This window comes from Chiroxiphia lanceolata, chromosome 1, assembly GCF_009829145.1.
Source record: "Chiroxiphia lanceolata isolate bChiLan1 chromosome 1, bChiLan1.pri, whole genome shotgun sequence".
Taxonomy (NCBI): Eukaryota; Metazoa; Chordata; class Aves; order Passeriformes; family Pipridae; genus Chiroxiphia; species Chiroxiphia lanceolata.
Genome location: NC_045637.1, coordinates 98382598 through 98409436, shown reverse-complemented (window position 1 = coordinate 98409436; position 26839 = coordinate 98382598). Strand labels below are relative to the sequence as shown.

Genomic DNA, 26839 nt, shown 5'->3' with positions numbered 1-26839 from the left:
GTGAAAGATCTACAAAGGTGTTGGTTTGTGTGTTGCCCTGATGGTGTAACTGGCAAGAAGTTATTCATTAGACATCAGAGGAATAGTTACTGGAAAGACTGCCCAGAGCATCACAGCAAAGCCACTCTGATAGAGGCAATGTGCATTTACTTTATTCGTCTGCTGAAGTCAAGCTGCAGAAAAAACAGTCCTGTAAAATATGGGATTTAAATATTTAACTTCATCAGGGTACTGAGCTCTTATGTGTGCAAATATCCTCAGTTAAGAGCACAGTTAACCCGATCCACTCTTTTCTGCTCATGTCCAAATCCTAATATGAAATTAGTTGCTCACAATCAGAGGCTGTGCCAGATTTTCTGCTGAAGCTGGGATGCTCCTGGCAGAGGGTACACTAGAAGCAGTTGAGTCTCTTAAGGCTCCCCCTGGACACATATGACTCTGTAGGACAGCCCAGGGACTGTGTGATGGCTGGAAGTGATCACCTGTGCACGACAGGCTAGCCAGGACTATCAGACTTCTAATACATAGCTGCATGCTGAAGACCTGTTGGGAAATTGCCCGGAGGATGTGAATAATTTCTATTCATTTGCACCACATGAGCACTGGGAAGAGAACACAAAGAGCTGAAACCCCAAGTTAAAGTAAAAAATATTGATTGTTTCACACAAGATTTTTTTTCCAGAATATAGAATGTTAACTAAATTCTACACGTGCAGAAAAGATCAAAATTTTCCCCAAGATTTAAGAGAAAGGCAAGACTTTCTGCAGTGATTTAAAATGCATTACTATCATAAGCTCAGAGCAGTATCTTCAATACTGGGTTAACACAGCTAACCCTTTGCTTAACAACTATAAGATACAAGAGACAAACGTGCTTAGGTTTTGGAACATATGCTGCCAAAGTTACCCAATAACACACTTGTTTTGAGCATTATAGTTCAAAGAGCATTTATAGCAGACATATTGCCTGTTTACCTGAGATCACACACTGAAAAAAAACCTAAAGTTCAATGTTTTTTGCCTGTCCAAGGACCCATGAGTCAAACATTTCAGGATAAACAGACTTTTAAAAATACCTTTTTTGTAACATGTAGATTTCTAGGAATGATACAAAGGAAAGCATCAGCTGCAAATTTTCTTCAGACCAGAAAATTAGTTGCATGTGATATATTCCAACACGATTCTAACAGTTGATTTCAATGTGGTCTTGTTTTTTATTCACTTAGCAGGAATAACAGTTCACAGGACATCTTCTGGCCTTTTTCATTTTTGCCCTTTAATTTGATGTTATTTTTCAATGCTAAACTGTATATATGAGTGTATACAACATGTGTCTACAACATATGTACATGCATACCGGAACAAGGGAGAAGTGTGTAGAAACTCTGAGCAGACACGGTGAATAGATTAGTTTAATTTTCTTTATATTGTTGCCGTGGGATTTAGGGCTGAAAAAATCTCGGAGCTGTTAATTAGGGGTGAGATAAGAAAGGGGTTATTTTGCCAAGGCTAAGATGTTACAAGACCGCCACCCCGGCCGTGCCTGAGAAGTTACATTCTATAATAGCATCCATCCAATCCCAGATGTGTCCACCCTGTGGCCTTTACTCTGGTCCGCCCCGGGTCCACCCCCTTAAAATGGTTCTGGGGTGTATTTCGGGACCCCCCATTCATCCCATCTTCACCATCATCAGAGCACAAAGGGTATATAGTTACCTAATTCTTGACTGTAATTCTGTGGTTTAGGGCCTTGATATGCTGTTCTGTCAACAATCTAGGCCTTGCCTTGACAAGAGACTAAACATTTCTATGGATTTGGGGCTATGAGTGATATAGGGAGCCTAGAATGGGGTAAGAGGGTTAAGGAATGTGTAACAAGGGTGCTAGAGGGAAAGGGGATAAGGGACAAGGGACAAAGGAGGGAGGGTTGCCTTGCTTTTAGAATCTACTTATAAAACTTATAAGCTTACCAATATTAGAAAAATAAAAACACATTCGGGCTTAGGTATCAATATTCTTATATCATTAGTTCATAACATATTCGTAATTGAGTTTTATTACTACAATATTAATATGCATGGTACTCTGTATACAATATATTTATATACTGCCCACACAGTTTTCCTGACTTCTAGATCCTGCTTGCAAATCTAGGAAAATCTCTATCCCAAGACAATTAACTTAAGGTGAGAAACACACGGAGGTAGTAGTGAAGATACAAAAGACTGTGCCACAGAGCTAGGGCTTGAAATGACTTTGACTTTTTGTGCTGCTAAGTAATTAAATGGTAAAAAGAATGCTAATAGCAGAGACAAAGAAGAGCTTTTGAAGGGACCAGGGGTAAAGTGAAACACTGCTAAGCACAAGTTTGTTTTCATTGTAGGTTACATCCAGATTTCCATATTAAAAAATGTAAAAATCACATTTTAATATTCTTCTGCTAGTTTTGCAGCAATTCATTACACCTGGAATCTCTCTTTCCCTACATCTTAGGTCATCTAAGATACTGGATTTAAAACACTACTACTCTCACTTAGAGGCTCTTATACATCGATTTGCAGAGAATCTGGAACTGCAGACAATGAAATTGCAAGTGAAGCCACATGAGCAACTGTGGCAGTTTTTCTTCTCAGGCTACAGCTTTTCTTTGAATTTCAAATTTAAAGTGTTGCAAAGAAGTCATACAAGTTATCTATAATCACATAGAATTAGTTGTGTTTCTGGTGCTCCTCTAGAGATTGAAAGAAAATGGTTTCTTCACAAAGGACTGTTTTGTAAAATCTTCTTACCTTAGTTCCTGAAGTAGGTACAAGTCCCACAGCTGCCATATATGTACTTCCAATTGTCTTGATCTTTTCTATGTCCTTATAATATTCTTTGTCCATAAGCTTTGTTTAAAACATAAAACTGTTAAATATTACATAATATTTTAGACAAGCAACCATAGTTATCAGATAATATGTGCAAGTTCATTAAATCATATTATTTTTGATAAGTTGTGGCTGGCTCACTTTGATGTCATTGAAAAAACCTGCCATTAACTAGCATTTTGATACTCTTTCTGTATTAGTGGAATTTGAGGTCAGACCTAAAAGTCCAAACTGGCCACCTTGGAGAAGCCCAGTGGACATCAATTATGATTAAATAGAAAGTTTACACTACTCTTTTATTAAGCAGTTCAAGATATGATGAAGTACTACAGATAATATCTGTTGATAGGAATTTAGTAGAACTCATACGGTCAAAAGACAAAGTCCTTAGAACTTACCTCATCAAAATCAGCAATAATTTCATTTAACAAGCGTAAACATTCCACTCCCATATTATTGCCGTCCAATTCAATGTAGAAATCATTGAAGTTTGGGATGGAAGCAAACATCACTCCTACTTGTGAATATGACTGGTAATAAAGGTCCTGCAGTTCAGGAGCAGATATAATTTTTATTTTAAAAGATTAATCTAAACTAAGCATCATTATTACAATACCCATTCTACTGCTAAGCAATAGCTATGACAAAAGCCATCATTTTTGCTTGAGAGAAAGCCAGTCTTCTTAAAATAATGTTGAAAGATGCCTCCACTCAAAACCATAAAAGAAAATTAACACCTAAAATATTAAACCCATTTAAAACAACTTAGTTTTGTTTTGTTTTTCTGTTTAGACATGGAAGCAGTGAGTAAAAATTTGGAGAAAGTCTTAACAGTCGTAGAACTTCTATTGTATGAGAAATATATTTTCTCAATTGTGTTTTATAAGTAAAATAGCATGTGGAGCAATTTTATACTGTAGCACAAAACCAGCCTCACTCCTTCACATCTTTCTCTGAGTTATGGAGTCCTATGTAATATAATGCTGCTCTGTATGCTAAGGTTTCTGCTTAAAAATTTAGAGGGCTCAAAGAAAGCAAAACCACTCTTCTGTGGTTCAAATACATTGATCAAAATTCTCAAGAGCGGTATCATGGATATTACAGCAACTCCAGTGTTGCAGGTCTTCAGATTACCAGAAAGATTCTGGTAAGGGTTTCCTGAACGAATTTATTTAGTCACTGTAGCCTTTTATGTTAAAAGCTGCTGTGTCTTCCTTGAGTATGTATAATTCTCCATTTTGAACTTTAAATGGGTGGTTTTGTTAATGATAGCATGTTTTCCAGAACTAGATTGGGTAATACAGTAGTGTCTGGAAGATCATACGCTTCACTATTCAGAACCAAACTGAGCTCATACAATGCTGTGATAAATTCCAATATCCTAAATTGATTGAAATAAAGTGATTTACAAGCAGACACTTGGTTACACTGATATTGAATAACAACAAGCCCTTATACTGATTTTTATTAAAATTCTTTAGAGAAAGAGGACCATAAAGCAAAAGAAATAATCTCAAACTAATTCTTGAACACAAGTTTTTATGTAACTATTTAAACATGAGCAAAATTTTAAAAGTCCAAGCCTTTCTTGAAAACATACAACTGAAAGGTGACACAAGCAACACCAGGCCACATCCATACAACATATGTATACATTTTATCTTGGTTTACCATATTTCTTGGATTAGACATAAGAAAGTGCTGTGCAACATGTGCTGGCAACAGGTTGAAGAGAATTCTTTTATTATCCAGCTTGACTCTCTCCATATCGTCTCTCTCTTCTTCTGCCTATGGAAAAGATAGAGGAAAAGAAAAACCTTTCCAAATAGCAAAAAGTTAGCTGAACCTATCAAACAGCTTCTACTAATTCATCCTTTGAAATTAAACTGAGCATAATAATGTAGAGCAGTAATGTAGAGTGCAAATGTTTCTCCTGTATCATGCTTCTACATTAGGCAAAATCCCTTAAAGTTCTTAGTAATTTAAGATCTGGGCTACTTTCAGGATTTGATCAGCTAAGTATATCAGCATCTCCCATTGTTCTCCATTATTTTTAAATAGACCCTTGATATTTTTACAGAGTAAGAAGCCAGAACAATCCCACTTCAGTGGGTCTTGGAGGCCAATTCCTTTCCAGGTAGTCTGATACAGTGTAGCAGTATTAGATACATGTTTCAAAAAAGAGAAGCCTGTAGAATCACCAGTCAAACCTATGTCATTTTGCAGTAAAATGTAAAGAGACTGGGCTAGTCAGTAACGTCAACAGAGAAAAAGATTTTAAAATTGAGCATCCTTAAGAATGATATCTAATTTAAACAAGTGTATAAAGATAATTAGCATTTCTAGAAATGGTTTTAATTATGCTGGTGTTTGTCATGAAAACACAGACAGTTCCTTCACAACAGAAATTCTATTGTTGGTGTGAATGACAGCATTCAGAAAGAGTGCTTAGGAGTTAACACAACTGAGGTTCCTAACCCAAGATACTGTTTTCTTATTACAGGTGCCTTGACTAACAGGAATTAGTGGGAGTCATACATTAGGAAACAATTCTAAAACTCAGACCTCTTATTAGAAAAATACTGAATATCTAGGGACCTCATTTGGGACTCCTAGGTCTGCAAATTCCAGCCTAGTCCTTCAGGTACTCATCAGCAAAATTACTTCTCTGGAATTTGCTCCTTGTTCTTAGAGTGACTTCTGGCTCTACATTCTAATTTCAATTAGAAAATGGTTGATCAGGTTATATAATTAAACTCACAGAAATTATATCTTTTTCTTTGCTCCTCAATCCCATTCAGAGAACAGTAACACAAATCTTCTACTGTGATCCTAATATGATTTGGTTTATCTAATTACAATCAGTGGAAGACTGGAAGGCCAAATTCTCAGGCATTATTGAAAAACCACAACCACATAAACCACCAAAGAACCTGTTCTAATCTTTGTTGGTGTCCCATTTGTATCTGAAATTTGGTATCCTGATTTATTACAAAGTCCACATACTTTTTACACTATCCATTCCTGTCTAAGTAGGAGAAAACCAGTCACCTCTTGCCTTTGTATAAGCTACCAATATATTTTTGTGTGATTTCTTTTTTCCAGGAAGCCAGGTTTTACTTTCCATGACAAAACTTTGGAAAAAGCCTTTTTATTCAAATTACACAGTTCACTTTGCTTTGCAGTTTACTTCTGTATTTCTAAATTTCTTTACAAATAGAAAGAATGCAGAAAGACAACTGATTTTATAGACATAAATTCTTCAGGAATTGTTCCCTTTTGAAATAAATTCTCGTCTCCTACTCTAATTTGTGTAATAAGAAACAGAATCTGTTCCAGCCATGAAATATCAGTAAACATTAAATAGTAATGAAGTTCCGCAAGAAATACACCTGAAGGTTTTACTCTAAGCAAGTATCTATTTCCTGCTTGTGAGCTGTTTTCCTGACACTTATTTTGCTGTTTAAATTTCACATGCTCTTTTCTTAAAATATCCTTCCCCTATTTTGGTGGCATAACTCTGTCTCTGACTTATTGTTTTCTATAAACATGTGAAATGATCTCTGGCATTTCGTTTCACTGTTGCAATTTAAATGTTCTAACAGTAAAAATAAAAAAATTCTTCCAGCTGAAAATCCGGACTGAGCTTGCAACTCCATTTTTGCACCATACTGAAATATAGGAAATTTTACTCCGACAACAGCAAAGGGATTTCAAAACTGAACTGATGCTCTGAAAAAAAAAAATCCATTTGGGGCTTGTTTATCCATTCTTCTATTTTTTTAACAAGAACTTTTTAGTTACTTAATTCCTAGGAATGTTAATGTTCTCATTTAAGCTACCAATAACATATGGGGCGGAATAGCAGCCTAAAGAACAACACTCCTTCGAGTCAGGGCATAGGGATTTCTGGACTGTCAAAGGAATCAAGTAGGGGTAGGTAAGTGGAGTAATCAGTTTGATACATTGTATGGATAGTGATGTTGCTCACTCACTGACAGCGGTTGTTCATTTCAGATCTGGAAACGTGTGACCTGATTCCTCTGCCTTGCCCCATTGTGAGCCAAAATGTGCATTTTGGAAGACATGATTGAAAAGGTTCTTCAGTACACCCATCATTGTGTACAAATGACAACAAAGGTTTCAGAGCGAGCCTAACCCATGACTAAGTGAAGAAATGAGCTCTTGAGTGAAGAACTGATGGTGGAAATCAAACTATCAGAGTCATGTCTGAAGGGGTGGCAAAATCCTCTAAGAGCAGGGAAGGGCATCACCATTGCTAATGGTAGAATGCTACACCTCCAACACACCTAGCAAGCATCTCCTCCCCTCTTTGGATGCAAAACTCCTAACTACAGTCTTGACTCTGAGAAGGTTCAGTTGACAAAGATGAGACTGTGGGAAAAAAGAAACAAAGATAACTGTTCAGAAATTATAGGGGGAAATATGGTTGCTAGTCCCTGGATGGAATATGGTCAGCACACCCAACTTCCCTCACACAATACAAAGAGGGACTAAATGGAGCGTGGAGTGGAGTGGAGTGAAGGCACCACAGCCAGGCTCTGTTGAAACCATTGCAGAGGAGGGAACTTGCTGGTATTTTTTAGATAATAAGCTACATAGCAGCTGGAAACCAAGGGAGATAAAGGAAGATATTCTGCTGTTGAATCAGCAACTGTGGCAAAATCAGTCTCCTTGGATTGACGCATATCCCCATCCATCCCCATTACATAGCATCCCACAGTTTTTATAATGCTGGTAACTGACTACACATCCTTTGTTTGGGAAGTGGTCTGAGCAGTTGTATCAGCTGGCTGTTTAAGCCTAAACATGCTGTAGCAATGTCACTGACTGAATAGTTATTACATGAAAATACAGTTTCAAGATTCAGCTAAAAAGAAGCCTCATTTTTTGTACCTGAAGGTGGCACTAAAGCCACAGGGAAGAGACTCATCACATTGCTTCTGCAGGGCCAGGTTTTTGAGAGGAAGTGCTAGCACACCTAGCAAGTCTTGCTTCCGGACTGTAAAACTTGTATTTCTTACAAGTGTAGTGGACTAGGAAAGCCAGTGGAATTATATTCTAGTATTCCCTGAAGAACGCATCAATTAGTCATATCATTGTATTGTATTTATTTTCCTCCACTGACAAATCCTGGGGGAGGGAGCACCTCCATTCTTTGGCGGTTTTAGATCTTCATAAATTTATTACTTATATTTATTTGTTCATTCTTTTTTTTTGTCCCAGTTTTGTTAAACAATTTGCATCATCAAATGTGAATATCAGTAACAAGTAAGGAAAATGTTCCTATATTTGCTACGCATAGTTATTGTCATATGAGACGCACAGAGTTACTCAACAATGCTATACAGAAAATGAAATTGTCCTCCCATTACCTGTTAAAAAAAAAATCAACAAAACAAAGAGCAGATATTTTCTGGAAATACTGTGATATTCAGAAAGGTTAAATTTGGAACAGAAAAATACCCGAGCAAAATCAACAAGAACCTATAACACCACTGACATGTGAACAGTAAATACAAATATAAATGTTTTGACGACTTATCACAAATCAAAAAACCTATTTTTTCCATATAAAATATTTATTCCACATTTTTACATAAATTATGCAAATACATACTGTATTATCTCTGTTCTGTTTATGCAACTCAGATGCATGGAAAGTAGATTAACTTATCTTGAAACTGTATAATTTTTCTTAACCAGTTTTCCTTGTTTGAAACCTACTCTTCTTCAAAACACTTTTTTTTCCTGATGTGGCAGAAAAAAAAATCTATGGATATGTTTTCCTCAGACCTTAGCAGAGACCACTCAGAATCTATCTATATATTCTTACTACTAATAATATTAATTTCAGGACACTTTCAGGGTTTAAAATATAATTAGTACTAGACGGTTTATTGTTCATGATGAAGTAAAGAAATCATCTATGAAATCTTTTTTATTGCAGTTTATGCCACAAACACTTTTATTCATTTGATAATATTTTTACAGGACTAGCCCTACAACGAATGCTACTAAAAGTATCCAAACGAAGTGCTTACAGCTTCCAGAATAGCCATTGAGTCTGAAACTCTCCCAGTTGTAAGCCAACAACTGAAAATGACATGTGAAGACGCATAGCAGGGGCTGGCTACTGGGAGATGTTAATCTAGCCTTAGCATGTGGTTCATGCAATTCAGTGTTTGCACAAAGAACTAGAACACTTACTCTGTAAAACAGAAAATCTCCATAGACCCTGTGCAGTAAGTCAGTGGTCTTTCTAAAACTTCTGTTACCAAAAATATAGCCAAGTTAAGCCAACATGTTTCAATGGTAAGTAGTACCATGGCTGTAGAGAAACATGACCAAGACTGCTTTTAACCACACAGAGGGCTCCTGCAATCCAGCAGCAAGAGAAAACTGGTCACTCAAGAATGTAGTTTTTATTTGTCTCCTCTTAAAGGTTGTTAAAAAATTAGTAGCTTGGAGATAAACAATTAGTAGATAACTATTCAAAGGCAGTTTTAACATACAGATATTTCCAATCAACAGTGTGACCAGAGCCTTAATAGCTCAGATTTTTACTGTGCTGAAGAACCTAGCAAGTACAAAGTACAAAACTTACCCTTTGAATAGATAAGCACCATAAGCATCCATCATGTAACATCCATCATGGACAGTACTTCTGTATATTATGCTAATTAGCCCTTGGACTTAATATCATTCACAATCAATATACAGAGAGGAAACCAGAAGAATCTTTCTTACATATTATCCACTATTACTTACTGCACAGGGAATGGATCTTTCCTCTTGGAATTGAGAGAAGAAAGGTAAATGCCCAGATCATCTAAGAGGCCAAGAACCTATCCAGGATACTGATTTCAAAGAATGGTAGTTATGTTGATCTCTAATACTGAATTTTCTTCCTAAACTGATTTTTTTCCTTTCTCAATATTATAATGCAAATTTCACAGACAAGGTGGCACCACATAAGTACCTGATTTGCAGTTGAAAAGATCTTAAAATGGCATTTGATTTCAGATGAAAACCACTTTTTGAAGTGGTACCTGAAGATGCCACTCAAAATTTGATGTTTATCTCCCCTAATTGTCCCTTGGGAAAAAGTGCCCATGGTTTTAAACAATAGTGGTAGATGGCTAGGTATGTCATACAAACCTGTCCTCAAGAAAACAGAAAAAGTTCATATTTCTTCCTTTACTATTGTTCAGTTTCTGGTCTTCATTAGACAAGCATCCCATAGGTTCCTGTACTAAATTTTAAACTAATTGATTGTGAATTAAAAATTAACTTAAAACTAAGATCTTAAGCAGACCTCCATTAAGGATGCACAGTTCATCATAATAGCTGGAATGATGAAAAGCATTTAAGATGCTGGAACTCACTCTTGACCTGCTGAAGGGCCACAGGATAGCAAAACCAGTATATTTCTACTGCTACTCTATTCAGGGCTAAGAATAACATACAGAAGGTCTTGTATTCATGGATCATATGGCACTCACTTACTTCCACCACAGTATACACCTAGGACATGTGCTCCACTGAATTCAAAATCTAACCACCTTTTTCCTTCCATCTAAAAACTATATTTGGCAGCACAGCAAGCAGAAACTAGCATCACTTGTCCCAAAACAACCTTCTGAGGCTGACAGACATACCATCTATCAATACTGTAGGTCACAGGACAAAATTAAATTAAGCAATTTCGCACTGAAGACTCAGTTAAACAGTGCAGAGTCCATGGAAATTATAGAACAAGATAATCTTAAGTCGAAAAGGACATGGACATAGTTTTGGACATGAAGACAAACAAGAAATCTCAACAAAGCTTAACTGTTAGACAGGAAAACTTTATAATCAGAAGATAATAGAGCTAAGTCATTCTTGACTTTTGGAGCCAGGGATGTGTTTCACTAACCCATGTTTCCGTCTTGATGTTATCGTGTAAAAGCAGGCACTGTGATGATTTATACAGTCCTCTTGGCAACATAGTTAACAGGGTGTAGATGAGAATAGAATGTGACCTCTGTGAACTACAGGAGTGTAAGATTTACCATACGGGCAACTTCCAAATTGCACCAAACCAAACTTACATATTGAACTTTCTCCTTCCTTCAGGAGCCAGTGTGAAACACTTTGGAGGTGGGAATTGGACTGCTAAGAGGTGTGACAGGAGGTAAACATATCTTGATGCCCGTGTTATGGTTAATATAATTTCTATAGTTTTGCCGTGATTATGATAGTTAGGAAATGTATTTTCAAAAGCAGTGCATGCACTTGGTACCTAAATAAATTTCTGATCTTTATCTGGGAAGGAGTTTCTATAGTTTCATTGCATGATAGGGGCATAATATTTTCTTTTAATCAGTTTTAATTGCTATTTTCAGTTTACCTGAACATTGACTTATTTTCACCCCCTTTTTGTGTATAAAAGATAAAAAAATCCCCCATGGATTTATTTCTGTATCTCAGGTTATATTGCTAACAGTACTTCCAATGCCCCTTAGATATAATATATTACATGATCGATGATGTACTGAACAACTTCAAACAAACAAAAAAAAATTACTTTTCCAGGAAAAAAGGAATTTTATAGGTCTGTGGAAAGAAGGCTCTAAAATAAGTTTTCTCTGTGAACCCCAACAGACATGAGAAATTTCGAAAGTCTTAGTCCAACTAATTTGGTCCTGAAAGTATTTGCAAACCAAATCAAAAAGTCAGACATCATTTGTATGCATGGATACTATAAAGTCCTGTGACTACACTTGCACAGCCAGAGGTAGTCCAGACGCAGTTTCAAGTCCACCCTGTCTTGAATGCAGTGCCAAGCACAAGAGAAAAGCAAAATAGCTAGTATTGGTTCATAGCCCGCATGTAAAAGGAGCCACCCCTTAAAACAAGAAGAACGTAAACAGGTTATTCTAGGGTTTCCATACCTAACACCACATACTTTTAATATCAAATTTTTGGTTTAGAACATGTGGGTACACTCTAATCAATAGCCTTTTCCGAAAAGGTTTATCTGGGCAGGGCAATGGATGACAGTATATCTGATCACTGATCACACAAACAAGCAATTTCTTGAGGACTTTATAATGCTATGCATTATTATAATGTGTGTGCATGTTTTTAATTAGGAAACATATCAACACTGAAAAGCTCAAAAGCTTAAATGAATTGGAATTGGTTGAGGGCTGCTGAAATACGGAAGTGAAGTTTTAACTGTTTTCCTCTTTCATATTATAGTTAGACTGCAGTGTGTTCAGCTAGCTCCTAAAAGCTGATCTCCTGTTGATGGATATTACTAGATCCTACAATTGCTGGGGAGAGGATGTTTAACATATTTCTTATGCCTCACTGATTCTATAGCCCTAAGCAGCACTGAACACTAGAGGACAATTCACAGATTACTAGGCAATGTCATGACTATCTGTAGAGAATTGCCCATTGCTTTAACTTTGCAAGATACCTACCCCAATGCTTTTCTGTAACCACTGAGTTCCAGAATAACTATGTACAAAATTGTAACAAAAAGCAGGAGAATCATTTTTGGCAAGGAAGATACTCGTAGAAATATTGCCAAGGTGAGAGTCCCCACTACACAGGAAAGGAAAGCATAGTGGGCTGTGTCACATGGAAGTTCATTCATTGTTTTATTTGTTCCACCAGGAGAAATTATAACTATTGAGCTGCTGGAATTGGTATTCCAAACCCAAGGCATGCAGCCAACCTAGAAAAGACAGGAGAGGCGAGAAGAGTGAGAAGGTTAAATACGAAATAAACAGAAATGCAATTGCATATGAAGGCTGACTGTGTTCATTTCTAATTGGGAAACTATGGCTGTGGAGTTCCCACCCAACTCAATGTTGTATGAAAAATCTCCTTTTCCTGCAGTGCTTCACGGAGTTTTAGTGGAGAGACAAAATTGTTCATTAGATGCCAGTAAGGGCAAACAGTTGAAGTTTGGGCTTAGCTGAATAGTTTGCTTTCTCAGTGCTCAAAATCAACAGATTCTCACACCAGCATATCCTGCAAATTAAGGAACTTCGGTTAACCTTTACCATGGCCATGCAGGTGAAGAAGGATCTTGCACAGAGCACAGAAATAAATGTGTTTGTTTTATTGACTATGTAAGTCATATAAATTTTAATTACTTAAATACAAAATAAAATATGTTTTAATCATTGAGTGAAAAACTAAACATGAATAATATCTTTTTTCACCTCAGAGCTACTTCTGCTGTCACATATGGTTCAAAACCAAGGACTCATCCTTATTATCCCTCTCATTTCAGTTGTCCAAGGAGTTCCATTTCCTCCTGGACTGGAAATAAAAAAAAATGTTTTAGTGCATTTCTTATGGGAAATTTGGGGAAATTTAACCTAGATTTTAAAGGCAGTGTCATGTACACATTCGGAGCTGTTACCCAAGGAAGAGAGGAATTTCTGGCAAACAGTGCAAGTCCCTAGAGCTCCAGTTTTAACTGCAGTCCAACCTTTACGCCTAATGAAGGAAAAGGATAAGTGTTAGTATAAGTGGGGGGGAGTGGGATGGTAGCGTGGAATTGATTTTAACAGGCACTTCCACATATGCCCTGCCCTGTACTTAAGCTTCTCTTTTCAAGTGTGTTATAAGACCTTTTTATTTCATCCTAAGCACTGGCAATTAAATTTTATACCATGCTGTAAAATAACTGACAACCTTAAGGGTGATTAAGAAATGTATTTTACAGGGGGTTGTAGTGATTTAAAAAGATGAAATATAATAAATATGATTTGAACTCATAATGCCTAACATTGTGAAATGAAGGAGTGAAGTGAAAAATCCCTTTAATGTGATTGGGTTCAATATCCTTAAAAATGGTTCTTCATACTAAACTCATCCAAAAACATACACAGGTATGAGCACTTCATCAATGATCTGCAATCCACCCAGGAAAACACCCTCTGCTGTGAAACAACCAACAGTGAAACCTCAACATCTAGCTCCTCTGACAGATGAGAATTCTAGAGGCATTACTTTGCAGGAACTAATAATTTCTATGGATGAAACATTTCTCTTTAGGTTACAGGTTATTTTTGTTAAGGAAAGGATAAAGTTGTATTTGTGACCTATTTTAAGTCCTAACTGAAGGATTACTGCCTTGTTGGAGGACAGAACTTCTGAATTCTAATCTGACTTCTTCCATTGTTGTTCAACATTTCTTTAGGGCTTACAATGTCTGTTTCTCATTTTCACCATCTTTAAGTGGCAATGATGATGTTTGTTTCATTCGGTCAAAGTAAGTGTCAGATCTACGGAGGCTGATTCACAAAGATTTCAGCTATCATAACATTAGTCCTAATCCCAAAGTCATATACACAGAACTTGCTGAGAAGCTAGTCTGGAGGCACTGCACAGCTCTGTGCATTTTGGGCTAATGTTTGCACTAAGAACCACATATAAGTGTGTGTTCTGCTAGGGCTGTGTGTTAACTAACATAGCTGATGTTCAGGAATTCCCAGGAATGTCTGAACATCAGTAATTCTTGGTTTCTCTCAGGACATTGGAATTCACAGAGAACGGATCCACTGCCCATTCAGTTCATGTGGATAAGCTTGGTATAAGTTCTCAGGGCAGGTCCGGGAATGAGTGAATACACAAAATACAAAATAAGGAGCTTGGTATCTCAGTTAGCACTGAGAATTGCTCATGTCTTCTTAATGGTCAGAACACATTGTTTAATTCCCCCAGAGAGGCATAATTTCACACATCTGCCTTCTTAGCATTTCCAGTTGTGTTTAGTGTGCTATTTTTTGTGTGGATTCTTTCTTTTGATTACCCTCACATGTTTAATCCATTAGCATTAGCAGCCAAAATGCTGAAAATGAGTGTTTGGTATTTGGCAAGGCAACTGAATGACAAATATTTAGGTGGAAGTTTAAACTAGCTACTAGTCTACAGTAAAGGAAGATCAAGTTTCAGAACTATTAAGCAACATAGAACAGAAGCTTTCTAGATATTAGATGTGAATGGATCGTGTAAGTAGCACAGTGTAAGCACCTCTTCTTGTTACACAAAACTGTCCATATTTTAAGATGTCTTAAGATCTTTTCTGATCTGTCTGGACTAAAAATATCCCCCTGTTATTACACAGAAAGATGTTTTATAAGTTACCACATAGAATTAGTAATCTTGTTTTGACACCATGCCTTGCCTGTCACAGAATATTAGCCAGTGAACTAGCAAGCAAGTTGAACATTTAAAACCAGTTTTCCCATAAAGTACAAGACGTCAGCAGACTACATGATACTAAGTTTTGATATACAGATTTCTATAGGTGTTGACTAGGTATGATCTATGCAACTTGCTAATTGCTTTGCCATTCCTAATTCAACACCTTGTCAGTTAAAGTTCAAATTACAGCAGAAGGGTTTAATTTTGAAGAAACGTGCCCTGCAAGCATGAATAATAAAGAGAGTAGGAATTCACCAGACGAGACTATGGTTGCATTTATCAATGCAAACAATGATTGCATTTATCTATGTGTTTAATGGATCTGTACCAGGTTGTTCTTTACACAGAACGCTAAATTACGTGATACTTGATATAAATACTCACCACACATCCTTGAGCCACGGAGTATATTAAGATCACAATAAAAATACACAAAATGGTACGAATTTGTATTGTCAGGCACCCTGGAAAACACTAAGGAAATAAAAAAAAAGGATTATAGATAAATATTTAAAAATATTTTAAAGTGGGGTAGATATTTTTTAGTAGTCTATAATGAGAGGTGAATAAGGGATATGAAAATTTAGCCTGCATTGCAGTTATTGTTGTGTAATAACTGTTATGCAGTTATTATTGTGTAGATGTGTTTTAATGGTAATCGCAGCTTTGGGGATAATAAATATGAAATTATTATTTCTATACATTATTTCTCACTATAATTAAAACTCTTAGAAAGTTTAGTAGCATGTCTACTCATGATGCAAATAATAAATTAGGATGGCATTTGATATTGCTCTCATGGGAAAAATATCCAAAGCAACTTTTGCCTTGCAAATTATCAGTTCCAAATTGTGACCCAAGAGAACATACGGTGATAGCATAGAATTTTGGAGTGGTATTTGTGTCTTCTGCTATAACAGTCATGTTAAATGCCATGCCAGAATAGTTTTAATTATCAGGACTCATTAAAAATATTGAATTTGTCAGAAAGAGCAGTAGAGAACAAAAATATCTGGTGAAATAGTCTTGCTTATCTCCATTTTTACCCTGATTTCATCTATCACACTTCTAAATGTGTGAAGTTCTTGCTGCTATGAAGCCTATGACAGAATGTGAGAGACGAAGGGTAAGTCTGTCAGACTTGTTCCAGTCATACTGATCTACTCTGCTTTCAAGTAAAGCTGCTTTCCTTTCTTACCCTCTCACTGTGGAGTATTTATTATATATTGGATCCGTGATATATCTTTCAGACCACTGGACTTCTTCCAGTGACTTCAAGGGTCAAGAACCAACTCCAAGAAAAAATCAGATTTAAAGTGGGGACAATCCTATATTCTTTAAAAGGGGGGGGGCTCAGATTTATCTAGGTTGAATTTGACTTAAGGTCAAAGAGAGAAAGCAAACACCTGATTTTTGGATGAAAATCACCAGTTGTGAAGGAAAGCTGTTCACTTCATGGCTATCACCAACATCAAAAGCATAGCTTCCAGTAGGCAGCAAAGTACTCACAGAGAGGGACTACTGTAGCCTTGGCACAACAGAAATCATATATTTAAATACCTTCCCTTAAATACCTTCCCTTCCTTTCACATATGCAGAGACATTTCGCCTATATGTGTGATCATGAATTAAAAATCGAGGTACTTATAGGTGAATAAACTTTGTTTGGGATGTGACACATGAGAATACAGCAATTACAGTAGAAATAAAAAATGTATGAACTGCAAATACATTCTGACTTCAGTATGAGTTAAGTCCGTGTAAGTGTACGTGTGGAACAACCAACATAATATCAATGATAGATTTGTATTATGGACCTGAGTTACTTAGATACACCATAAACCAGATTAAGTATTAGTCAGCATCAATAAAATACGTTAGGATACTCAAGGCATATCAGCTTTAATAAAAGAGTGAGCATATTGCTGAACCTCGAATTGGAAGAATCTGAGATTGAAAAACTCTGTCTCAAGGGAAACGATACAGCATTGTCCAAAATTACATTATGAAAAAAGACAGACTGTTTCTGCATTTATTCATCACTGTCATACAGTTCAGGTTGGAAGGGACCTCAGGAGGCCCAAAAGCAGTCTACCTTAACCCCCAGAGTCCCAGGGCTATTTTTGCAGAGCTGGTCACTCCCCAGCCTGTGTTATTGCAGGCAGTTCTTTCTTCTCAGGGTCTGGATTTTGCATTTATGCATGCTGTATTTCATAAGATTCCTGTTGGCCCATTCTGCCAGCCTATCTAGAATCCTCTCAGTAGTCATCCTGACAGCTATTCTCCCAAAACTGGAGTCACTTCACATGAGTATACTCCATGTCCTTCTCCAGGTTGCTGATAAAACTGTCTAACAGGACAGGATTCAGGATAAATGCTCGTGGTACCCCACCTACTACCAAATAGAGTACAACCATAAACTGCTATGCTCTGAATTTGATCATCCCAATGGCATTTTACCCATCAAAATGTCCACTCAACTAGACCAAAATCCTACACACACATGGGGTGGAATGTGCAGATTTATCCATATAAATAAAAAAAAAGTTAATTTTGTTTGAAGGAAATATATACATTCCATTAATTCAGTTTGCAATCAAATTCAGTTTGCAATTATCTACTGCTTATTAAAGAGAGCTTGAAGATAACACTGGATTGTTAACAGTGACAAAACAACACACAGATTCAAAGACCACGTGTCCTGACACATTGTGCCAATTTTTTTTGGTCTGTGTGGTAATAGATGTTCTATATGTTGACATGCTAGGCTATTGTGTTAAAAAGAAAAATTTAAAAGATAAGGTATGAGACATGTCTGAATTAAAACTCTGACACTAACATGATTTATACGTCTGACTTTAAGTCATTCTAAGATTGCAACTACTTTTTTACGATAGTATAGAATTTTGTGCTTTATTTTCTTTGTTTTCTTTTATTTGTGGAATTTTTATTAACTATATAAGTACTGTCAGAGCCCAGAAATGCTAGGTAACTAGTACAGTAAAACATTGTCATAGTTGTTTTAGGAGTAAGGCATTCAATGGTAAAGCATGGAGAAGCTGAGCCACTTATCTAGTGTGAAAGAACTAATAAGTGTCAGAAGACAGATTAAAATAGAGGAATGACTGGTTTACATTCTATACATTCTACATCCTTTATACATAGCATATTCATTATATTTTATTTACTCTATAAGACAAATTTTCACTATAAAATTTTAAACTGTGATATTCTGATGTTTTATATTTCTTTATTTTTCCAATGGTTGATTTGATCCTGTAAGGTATTGAATCTATAGAGGAACCTGGAATAAATACAGATTTTGCTGACTGACAAAACAGATGGAACACATCTCAAGTTTGCACTAACCCCAGGGAAACCGTATAAAAAGAAGTAATTTCCCATAAACTTCATCTGTGTTTCTAACATCTACATAGAGAAGAATAGATGATAAACTACTTTGTCTTAATGAAACAAAAAAGATCATCAAAATTACTCCCAAATAATTGTGCAAGTATAAATAGGGTTCTACTCTGTACCTGATACTCTTCTAATATGCTATTTAAGTTTCCATGAAAACAATGACTTTTCTCCTGTCAAAGGACATTTTTTTTAACTAAAATTAGTGTGTGCTAATCAGAAAAGCTGATTAACTGTGTAGGTGTTTTGTCCTGATATTTGTCTGAAAAGTCTAAATTTAGATTAATCCACTACAGATTTCTTTCATCAGAAAATTAGCCTGTAGATGCTTTATTCTGATGTGGCAGACCTAGTTCGCTGATAATGCAACCAAATGTCCTTCTGCATCATTACTGTCATGAAAATATAATGCAGGAGAATTAATCATTACTAAAGGTTTTGAAAAGGCCAAGGATTATCTGTGCAAAACATTGTACTTTACCATCAAAACAGCTGCAGCTTTGGCAGGAAAAATTTTGAAAACAGAGGGGAATTTATCAGGACTTTATACCCAGATACCAGCTGAAATGGAAGGGAGAACTAGTGTGCTCTGCTGTCAGAAAGAAGTCAAATTAAAGCGGTTGTTTTTCTGAACACTGCAATGATTCAGTACCTAGCTGTAAGTGTTAAGGGACGATGTAGCAAAAAAGACAGAAAGCATACAATTAATGGCACTGAATGCTACAGTGCTGTAATAATTACTCATGTAAAGTCTACTTTCAGGTGATCCATCTTTGTTTTTGAAGTGCCTAATCCATTACTTCGCAATGAATTTGATAAGCACATAGCTTTCAGACTCTGTGAATCTGTGAAACTTACACAGATGACTTCATATTCCAAAGGACAAGCATAGCATGGACATCAAAAGGAAGAATAGTCATAAAATCTTAAATCACTTACTTGTACTCGTGTGACGTGTAGATACATAATACAAGCCACTAGGAAGCATATGCAGAACACCAGGAGAACAAGAACTACGGTACTCCTAGAATCAAAATATAACAGAAGCAATGCAACTCAGTAGCAGATGAGAACAAACTGCTGTTTGGGGTCCTTCTGAAATGGTATTTTAAACCAATGGTGTAAGATCTCCTCCTCAACCTTGCTGTAATACTAACCACAGCAGAGGAAATTTAACAGTGAAGTGCACTGCTCTCAAGACCAAGACACTAGTAAATGCTCTGGTATATAGTTCCCACTCTGGACTCAGCAAGGAGATCAAAGCACCTCAAAAATTCAAATATATGGTGTGTCAGGAGAGACACTTTCTAATTGTAGGCTAATGCAGAATATTCAGCATGATGACTCTCACAAGGGAGTATGTAACCCAATTACCTGGCCTTGGCAGCTATGTAACAGTTACCAGATGCTTTTTCTGTCTTTCTCAAAGATTCAGAAATCAGAGGTCATTCAACTCAGTCACTTATCAAGTCAAACAAAATCAGACCAGACTGCCTTCTAATGAAACAGAACAGAACAGAACTCCTTCCTCAGTCTTTCTCAGTGGTTAGACAAATCTTAGGTTTCACAAAGGCTTGTTCTTCATGAGAAGAAGGGTGAAAAACAAGAACTTTCCACCTCCAGAAAACTTCTGTTGTTGGAAAAGTACTGTATGGATGTGTGCAACTTGACAAAAATAACTCCACCAGTGCTGGTACTGCTGCATTTGATTTTTGCTTAGGGACAGGCCGCCCCACGCCAGCCATGGAAACAGGGCTGCATGACATCAGCATAACACAATCTTCACGCCTTCTTTTCTAGCTTGTGAGAACAAACCAGCCAGTCCAGAAGATATGAGCCATGGTTTCATATGTATGTATCTGTGCCCTTGACGATTACTGGGGAAAGATTGGTTATACAGGGTTTCAAACAGCAGAAGTGTGCAATTCTCCTGTATAATTTCTAACTATTTGGCTTTGATTTCAAATTCATATAATGATTCCTACCGATACAGGAACAGGGAAAATTCTGTATTGTAGTATGTGTAACCAGAATGGGGAGGTGACTCTAGCACAGTCAGTATGGATTCTGAATACAAGTATTAATAGACTACAGGCTCTCACGCTTCTAGAGAATTCACTTGTATTCAGGATGATAGTATGCTAGAAAAGAATGCAGGGGCCACGAATGCAATGACATCTTTTAGGCAGCAATAACCAGCAATTGACATTAGTGTTGAGTGAGACCCTGACAGACATTTGGGTTGGCATTTGTAAAAGGGGCTACATTGTTTTTTAAAAAATAAACACAGTATAAGACATCAGAAAGGTTCATCATCAGAGCTTTTAATGGCTATATTGCATGTGTGCCTCCAAAACTGGATAGATTAGGTTGACTGGAACATAACCTTACTTTCAACAACTCCATCTGGGGACATGAAATATGCCTTTAGCTGAGAAGCTGTTTTGCTCAGATGATGATAGGAATTGTGAGAATGTCAAGCCCATTGCTTTCTGTGTATTTATGCAGCAACTGGCTTTCGTACAACATTTAGTTGTCTAGATTTTGAACCTCCTTCTTGGAATATTGCCATACATCACTTCTGCCATTAGAATAACATATTAGAAGTCTTGTTTTGGCTTTTGCATTCTTTTGTCATATTTATAACTGCTTTGGCAATCTAAAGAGCAGCCCAAAGCTCCAAGTTCTGAGTAGAGGGGAAATTTTCCTATACTTTCAAAGTTTTAATTTAGTTCACGGTTGCATATGTATCACAGTGAGGGAAGAGCCCAGCAAGACTAGTAATTTGGCTAGAATAACAGACACTGGAAGAAAGAAAGGAGCATTCAGTGGATGGATTTCCTAACTAACCCAGTTCATCTTCATGACCTTCAGTGGTGATATTCTGCTGGAGCTTGTGTGTCTGTCAGATCAGACCTTAAACTAAATCTCTATCCAGCTGTTTTTTAAGTGACAGTACTTTTTGGAAAGGTTACCATATGATTCTTGGAAATTCATTCTATTTTTTTTCATTTTTTTCTCCTTGTTCAAAATTGCCATGTATTGTAGCCATGGTTTACTGCAGAAGAAGGTGAAAGACTTCTTAATTATGTTCCAATTAGTCAGCAGAATTGTTATTCTGGAAATGATGACGTAAGTGATGATTTTTGTCAGTGACTTGGAATTCTTCAGATGAAAGGTATTATACAACTTATTATTATTGAGTTTAAAAAAAGTGTTTCTCAATCTTTCAATAAGAAATAATAGACCATAAAAGTATTACCCTGACTGGGGATTTGTGAATAGAAAAAACCAGAATTTTAAATGGGATTTTCATTAAGTGTGGCCAGCTCTATTCTCACTGAAATTGCAATAATTAGTAAAAGTGAGTAAAGTTTATTTTTAATGTTTGATATTCTAATATAAAAAAGCTTATTACCAATAAGTTTTATACCTTAAACACAATTCTATCTACTTATTATAACCTCTAGATTTGACAGTGAATTTTAATTATTTTTTATTTAGTAAAAAATCACATAGTATTGACAAAATCTGAAGCAATCACTAAACTGTATCACCCAGTAAAAGGTATAGAACAGCCCTGAAATACATCATGAGCATTTGGTTTTTTCTGGGTTAGCGCACTCAAGGCCTGACTGCAACTTATGGGTGCATGGCCAAACTATCCACTAGGCAGTTTATGTAGTGATAGCATTGATACAAAAAACCTCAATGCAGGCTATAAATTTGGGTCGAAAAGCTAGGTGGATACTTCAGTACTTAGTTTCCATTAAAATCCGTACAGTTTTACCTATGTTGCTATCAATACCTGAAGTACCTCATCCAAAGTCAGCACAAACACACTTAAAAAAGCTGTAGTAACACCTTTGTTTGTAGCACAGAAATGCTTTAAACAAGTTAAAAATAAACATGGAAAGTTTAAATGAGTTTAAATGTGGTTTTTTTTACATCTAAGTGCATCCTTCTACCAAAAAAAAAAAAAGATAGTGAAAAGTGTCTCCTTTGGACAAATAGATGGAAAGAGATTAGACTGAGAATATATAGCAGAGAATCTCCTATATTAGAAGATGCCAACTTTGGTGCTCATTCCTGTTCCAAAGACTTTAATGTTTTAATTTGTGCAGGATGTCTGAAGATGTTCCACTTTGATTTATAATGGCAAAAGACAGAAACTTACTGTGGTATTATTAGAAGGTAGACAAGGCCAAATAAGGCAGCTAGAATTAATGAGAGAACTACAGCACTGGTGAAGTACTCATCTTGAAGCTGGTGGTACTGTTAAAGAAAGGAAGAAATTAAGACAGTAGATATTTTATATACATTTTATATAGTCAGCAACACTTGTCCATTCTCAGTAAGAAAGAACTATAGCCTAAAATAAAACAAGCTCCTACTTAGTTTAAAAACATACAAATAATCATGGCTTAATTCACATGAAAAAAACAGATGAGGCAGGTCTACACCACATTTTCCTTGACAGACTTCTGTTTTACCCTGTAACTAGTCAAAACTGGGTTAGGTTCAGATGTAAGTTTATCTTTTTGGAGAAAAAAAATTCAGCCATTTTGAACTAGAAGGGGGTGGCACTTCCTATTTGCTACTTACTCATCATGAAACAAGGCTAAACACCCCTTGGTGCTGCCTTCAAGAAGTCCTGTCATCTCAGCTGCTCAGGACAGGACACTAATGGGTGGACTTGGAGGCAGCTGCTAATGAGATGCATGGGTTTAGTTTTGAGCAGCTACTGTCTTCAATTCCACTAAGCTACACACTTTACAAGATAACACTATAGGGGTAGAAACACAGAAGTGTTTTCTCAGAAAGATTCAAAGTTCAATCTCATTTACATCAAAAGACTTTCTTATTTTGAAAGAGAACAGTTACACTTGGATAATAAATTACTCTGGAAACTTCAAATCAAAATTTATGCTCAAAACCTTAAATATTAGATCCAATATGGCACACAGACTTCTGACTTGGAACAGTAGAGACATGAAATCTTAGACTATAAAGTGACTTAGAGTAGAACATTAAATGTTACTGCCAAATTAATCCAAAATCATAACACTTTTGCTTTTTAAAAAACACATAAACTACAGGCTGTAAATACAAACAATTTGTATTTACAAACAAACCAAGGTAGGAACAATTGTTATCTTATATGCATAGTTAAAAGTTTGGAGTTAATCCACTGCTTTCAGCACAGTCAGACTGGTGCAAGACCACAACCTTGCTCAGAGATTTAAGGGTTTTTTTTGGTTATTTTCTAGAACTGATGGGATCAATACTTATCAGGCTAATATGCAGAGGGAAGCATCCTCCTATCATTAACACTTTTCCAGAGCACATGAGTTAGTAGGCAGCCACATTGCCATGAGACAGCATTAAACAGGGGACACAGGTCAGGCAGTTTGGATAACCAAAAGAAAGACAAAAACACAGGATACAGGGTAAAACACAGGACATTATGGAATAGGATCTTGGTAAATAGGATGATACTGATCTTTCTTTTTATCCCCTTCAAGCGTTTCGATAGAAGGTAGAAATAATGTCTCCCTCTTAACTGAGAAACAGTCCAGTGAAGTATTTAAAGATAGTGAGTAGAATTTAAATATTGTATAAAAACAAACAAAAGCCCAATGCTAGCTGGCTCGTGGTCAGTGAAAAGAGTAAAAATAATTTAAAACTCCCTTACTTTATTTTCACGCTCAATTTGCTTATACTTCAGGGTAATGAAGTTCAAGTCAGCCATCTCAGACTCAGTTTGCCGGGCCTCTATCAAGCGGCTGATGTATCTGTTTACTCGAGTTCCTGGAGTGTTGTATACAACATTGGTAGAAAAAGAGGAACGATTCCTGAGTTTTTCAGAGGCTGTCCTTAATGCTCTCCTCTGTGGCACAGATGAAGGAAGAAGCACAGATTTTATTAGCACTGAAATTTTTAATTGCAGTTCATATTACCTCAAGCACACAGTCAAGATGAGGAGTTCATTAAAACAGAGCAACTACAAAAGACAGAGATCTTATCTCCATGTGAATGCCATCTTGTAAAAACTCCTTAGCCGAAATCCTGATTTCATTCCAACCAATGAGAGCCCCACCACCACTGCATTCCAGGATTTTAATCCAGAATTCTCTTCATACACTGCCCTGACACTTCTCTGCCACTGAGGAAATAATCAGTTTGTTCCCAATCAGTGTGACTTTACCTTGCAATTATTTTTTCTTGACAGAAGGTGTGAAGCTCTGGACATCTTGAAGACAATGTAATCAGGCTCTTCATGACACAAGAGAAGTCCTACTGTCTAGGTAGCAGTACATATTTTGAAAAGATAATTTTCCTTAACCACTTACACAATGACCATGTGTGACTTCAGAGGGCCTGAAATCTCAAGTGTTCCTATCTTTAACTCACCCAAGTGGCTTTCTCGTTAAGACCTCTTGAGTATGCCTCACGTGCACTTGCAGATCCAGATGGCACAACCCAATAAATTATCAGAGCTAACCTGTGCCTAACTGGCTCCTTCATGGCTGAAGTAGCATGACTGTCAAGATGGTCACTCATAGTCCCTTTCAGTGGAAAATATTTATCACAGAGAGTATCTGAAAGGGATTTTAGACAAGCTGTCTTGCTTTTCACAGAAAGCACTCGGGAGACCATGAGCAGCATCTCCGTCACACTGGTGGCAACCATCAGTTGAGGGCTTTGTGATCTAAACCATTATGGCTAGATCTGTACTAGTATGAATAGAGAGGGATCAAGCCTTACTTCTCAGAAGAGTTTTGACAACCAAGCTTGGGCAAGTTCTACTGTTTGTATAAAGTTAAAGGAATACTTTTTTAGCTAACATCTGCTGAGTTCAAGACAATTCAAAACATTATGGAATGACAAGTCTCCTCAGGATATAATCAGTAGAGTCTGTCAGCAAGACGTTAAAGAAGTAAACAAAATTTCTCTCTTCAGAGCAGTCAGTACTTAATAAGCCCCTCTTTAAAGGCTACACTACAAAATACCCTTTTAAACCAGATAGTAAAAAAAAAGGTGGTGATTGCTATTTAAGTAATCCTGCAGGAATGGCCATTTCCTGTCTTATTCCACCAGAAGTTCTTATGACATCCTCATCAGTAAACAAACTGTGGAGTACAGCAGTTCATTAGCTTACATAGCTTATGTTATATGGATATTACACCTGAATACGTATGAACAGTGGGAAGGGTTATCTACTGACTGACACGTTAGCTTTCTGATCATAAAGAAAAATGGACCTTAGCAAAGATAAAAATAGCTTTCCCAGTCTTGCTTTGCTGGCTTTGTATGTAGAGAGGAGGTTATACCAGCACTAAACAATTATGAGGCTACTTGAAACATTTTTCTTCAAACTATCAGATCCCATTACTTGGTAAATTGTCTGTGGTGTAAGAACTAATTGTTTCAACACAAAAAATTATCTGGGGGACTTACATGGACTCAATTCTGATCTTCTGGGTACAGTTAGGAATAACTGAAATCTTAAATTGCCAGCCAAACAACTATTCTCAGTGTTTCTAAAGTGATAAATTTGTTCTCTTGCAGAAGACATTTGTCCCACTAGTTTGCAGGGAAACTGAGTGCTTTCAAGAATATTGTCAGGAATACATAATTTTACTTGACATAAACAATAATTAGTTACCATATGTATTGCATAAGGTGAAGCAGAAAGAACATCTTTGGGGATTTTTTACAATTCAAATTTAAGCCTGTAGTATAACAATGGGGTGAGCAAAATACCACTTAAGAAGAATGTTTCTTTGCTTTAAAACCTGGAAGGAGGGTAGATGATGGGTGTTATTCTGATATATGGAATAAATTACACTATCTATTCTGGCATTTTAAAATAGGGTTAAAGTTACTGCTCTTAATCAAAATAGCTGTTCCTTACAAATAATGATTTCCTCTGTGTCTCTTATTTTTATCTCTATTATTATTTCATACAGCAGACTTACATTGTCTTATATGTGATCAAGCCAGTATTTATATTTCCCAGAAATGTACTGGCTTCAAAGCCTTTAAAGCCCTGCTTGTTTTACCTGATTTACATGGTTTGAGGACTTAAAGCTCTGAAGAAACCCTGCACTGCAACACAGTGTATTTATATTAATAGCATATAATATAAATCCATGATAATTTTTACATAAAAGTTACAGAAGCTCAGAACAATTGTTTCGGTTAATAACAGCATTTTAGAACTTCATTGCAAATGTTCTGACATGCAAAAATTTTCATCAGATCCCTAGCAAACTCATATGGGTATTTTCTGTGTATATTACCAT

The 26839-nt window shown here is 36.4% G+C and overlaps 1 protein-coding gene across 1 annotated transcript in view; it reads right to left on the bottom strand.

Annotated features, from left to right (window-relative positions):
• Positions 1–26839, bottom strand: part of ADCY1 (adenylate cyclase 1) — a 157707-nt gene that overhangs the window by 6526 nt on the left and 124342 nt on the right. The window contains 10 exon segments of the mRNA XM_032707353.1: positions 2790–2888; positions 3269–3415; positions 4542–4654; positions 11655–11765; positions 11768–11784; positions 12368–12624; positions 15495–15584; positions 19470–19554; positions 22708–22805; positions 24226–24420. Coding sequence (XP_032563244.1) covers positions 2790–2888; positions 3269–3415; positions 4542–4654; positions 11655–11765; positions 11768–11784; positions 12368–12624; positions 15495–15584; positions 19470–19554; positions 22708–22805; positions 24226–24420 — 1212 coding nt within the window.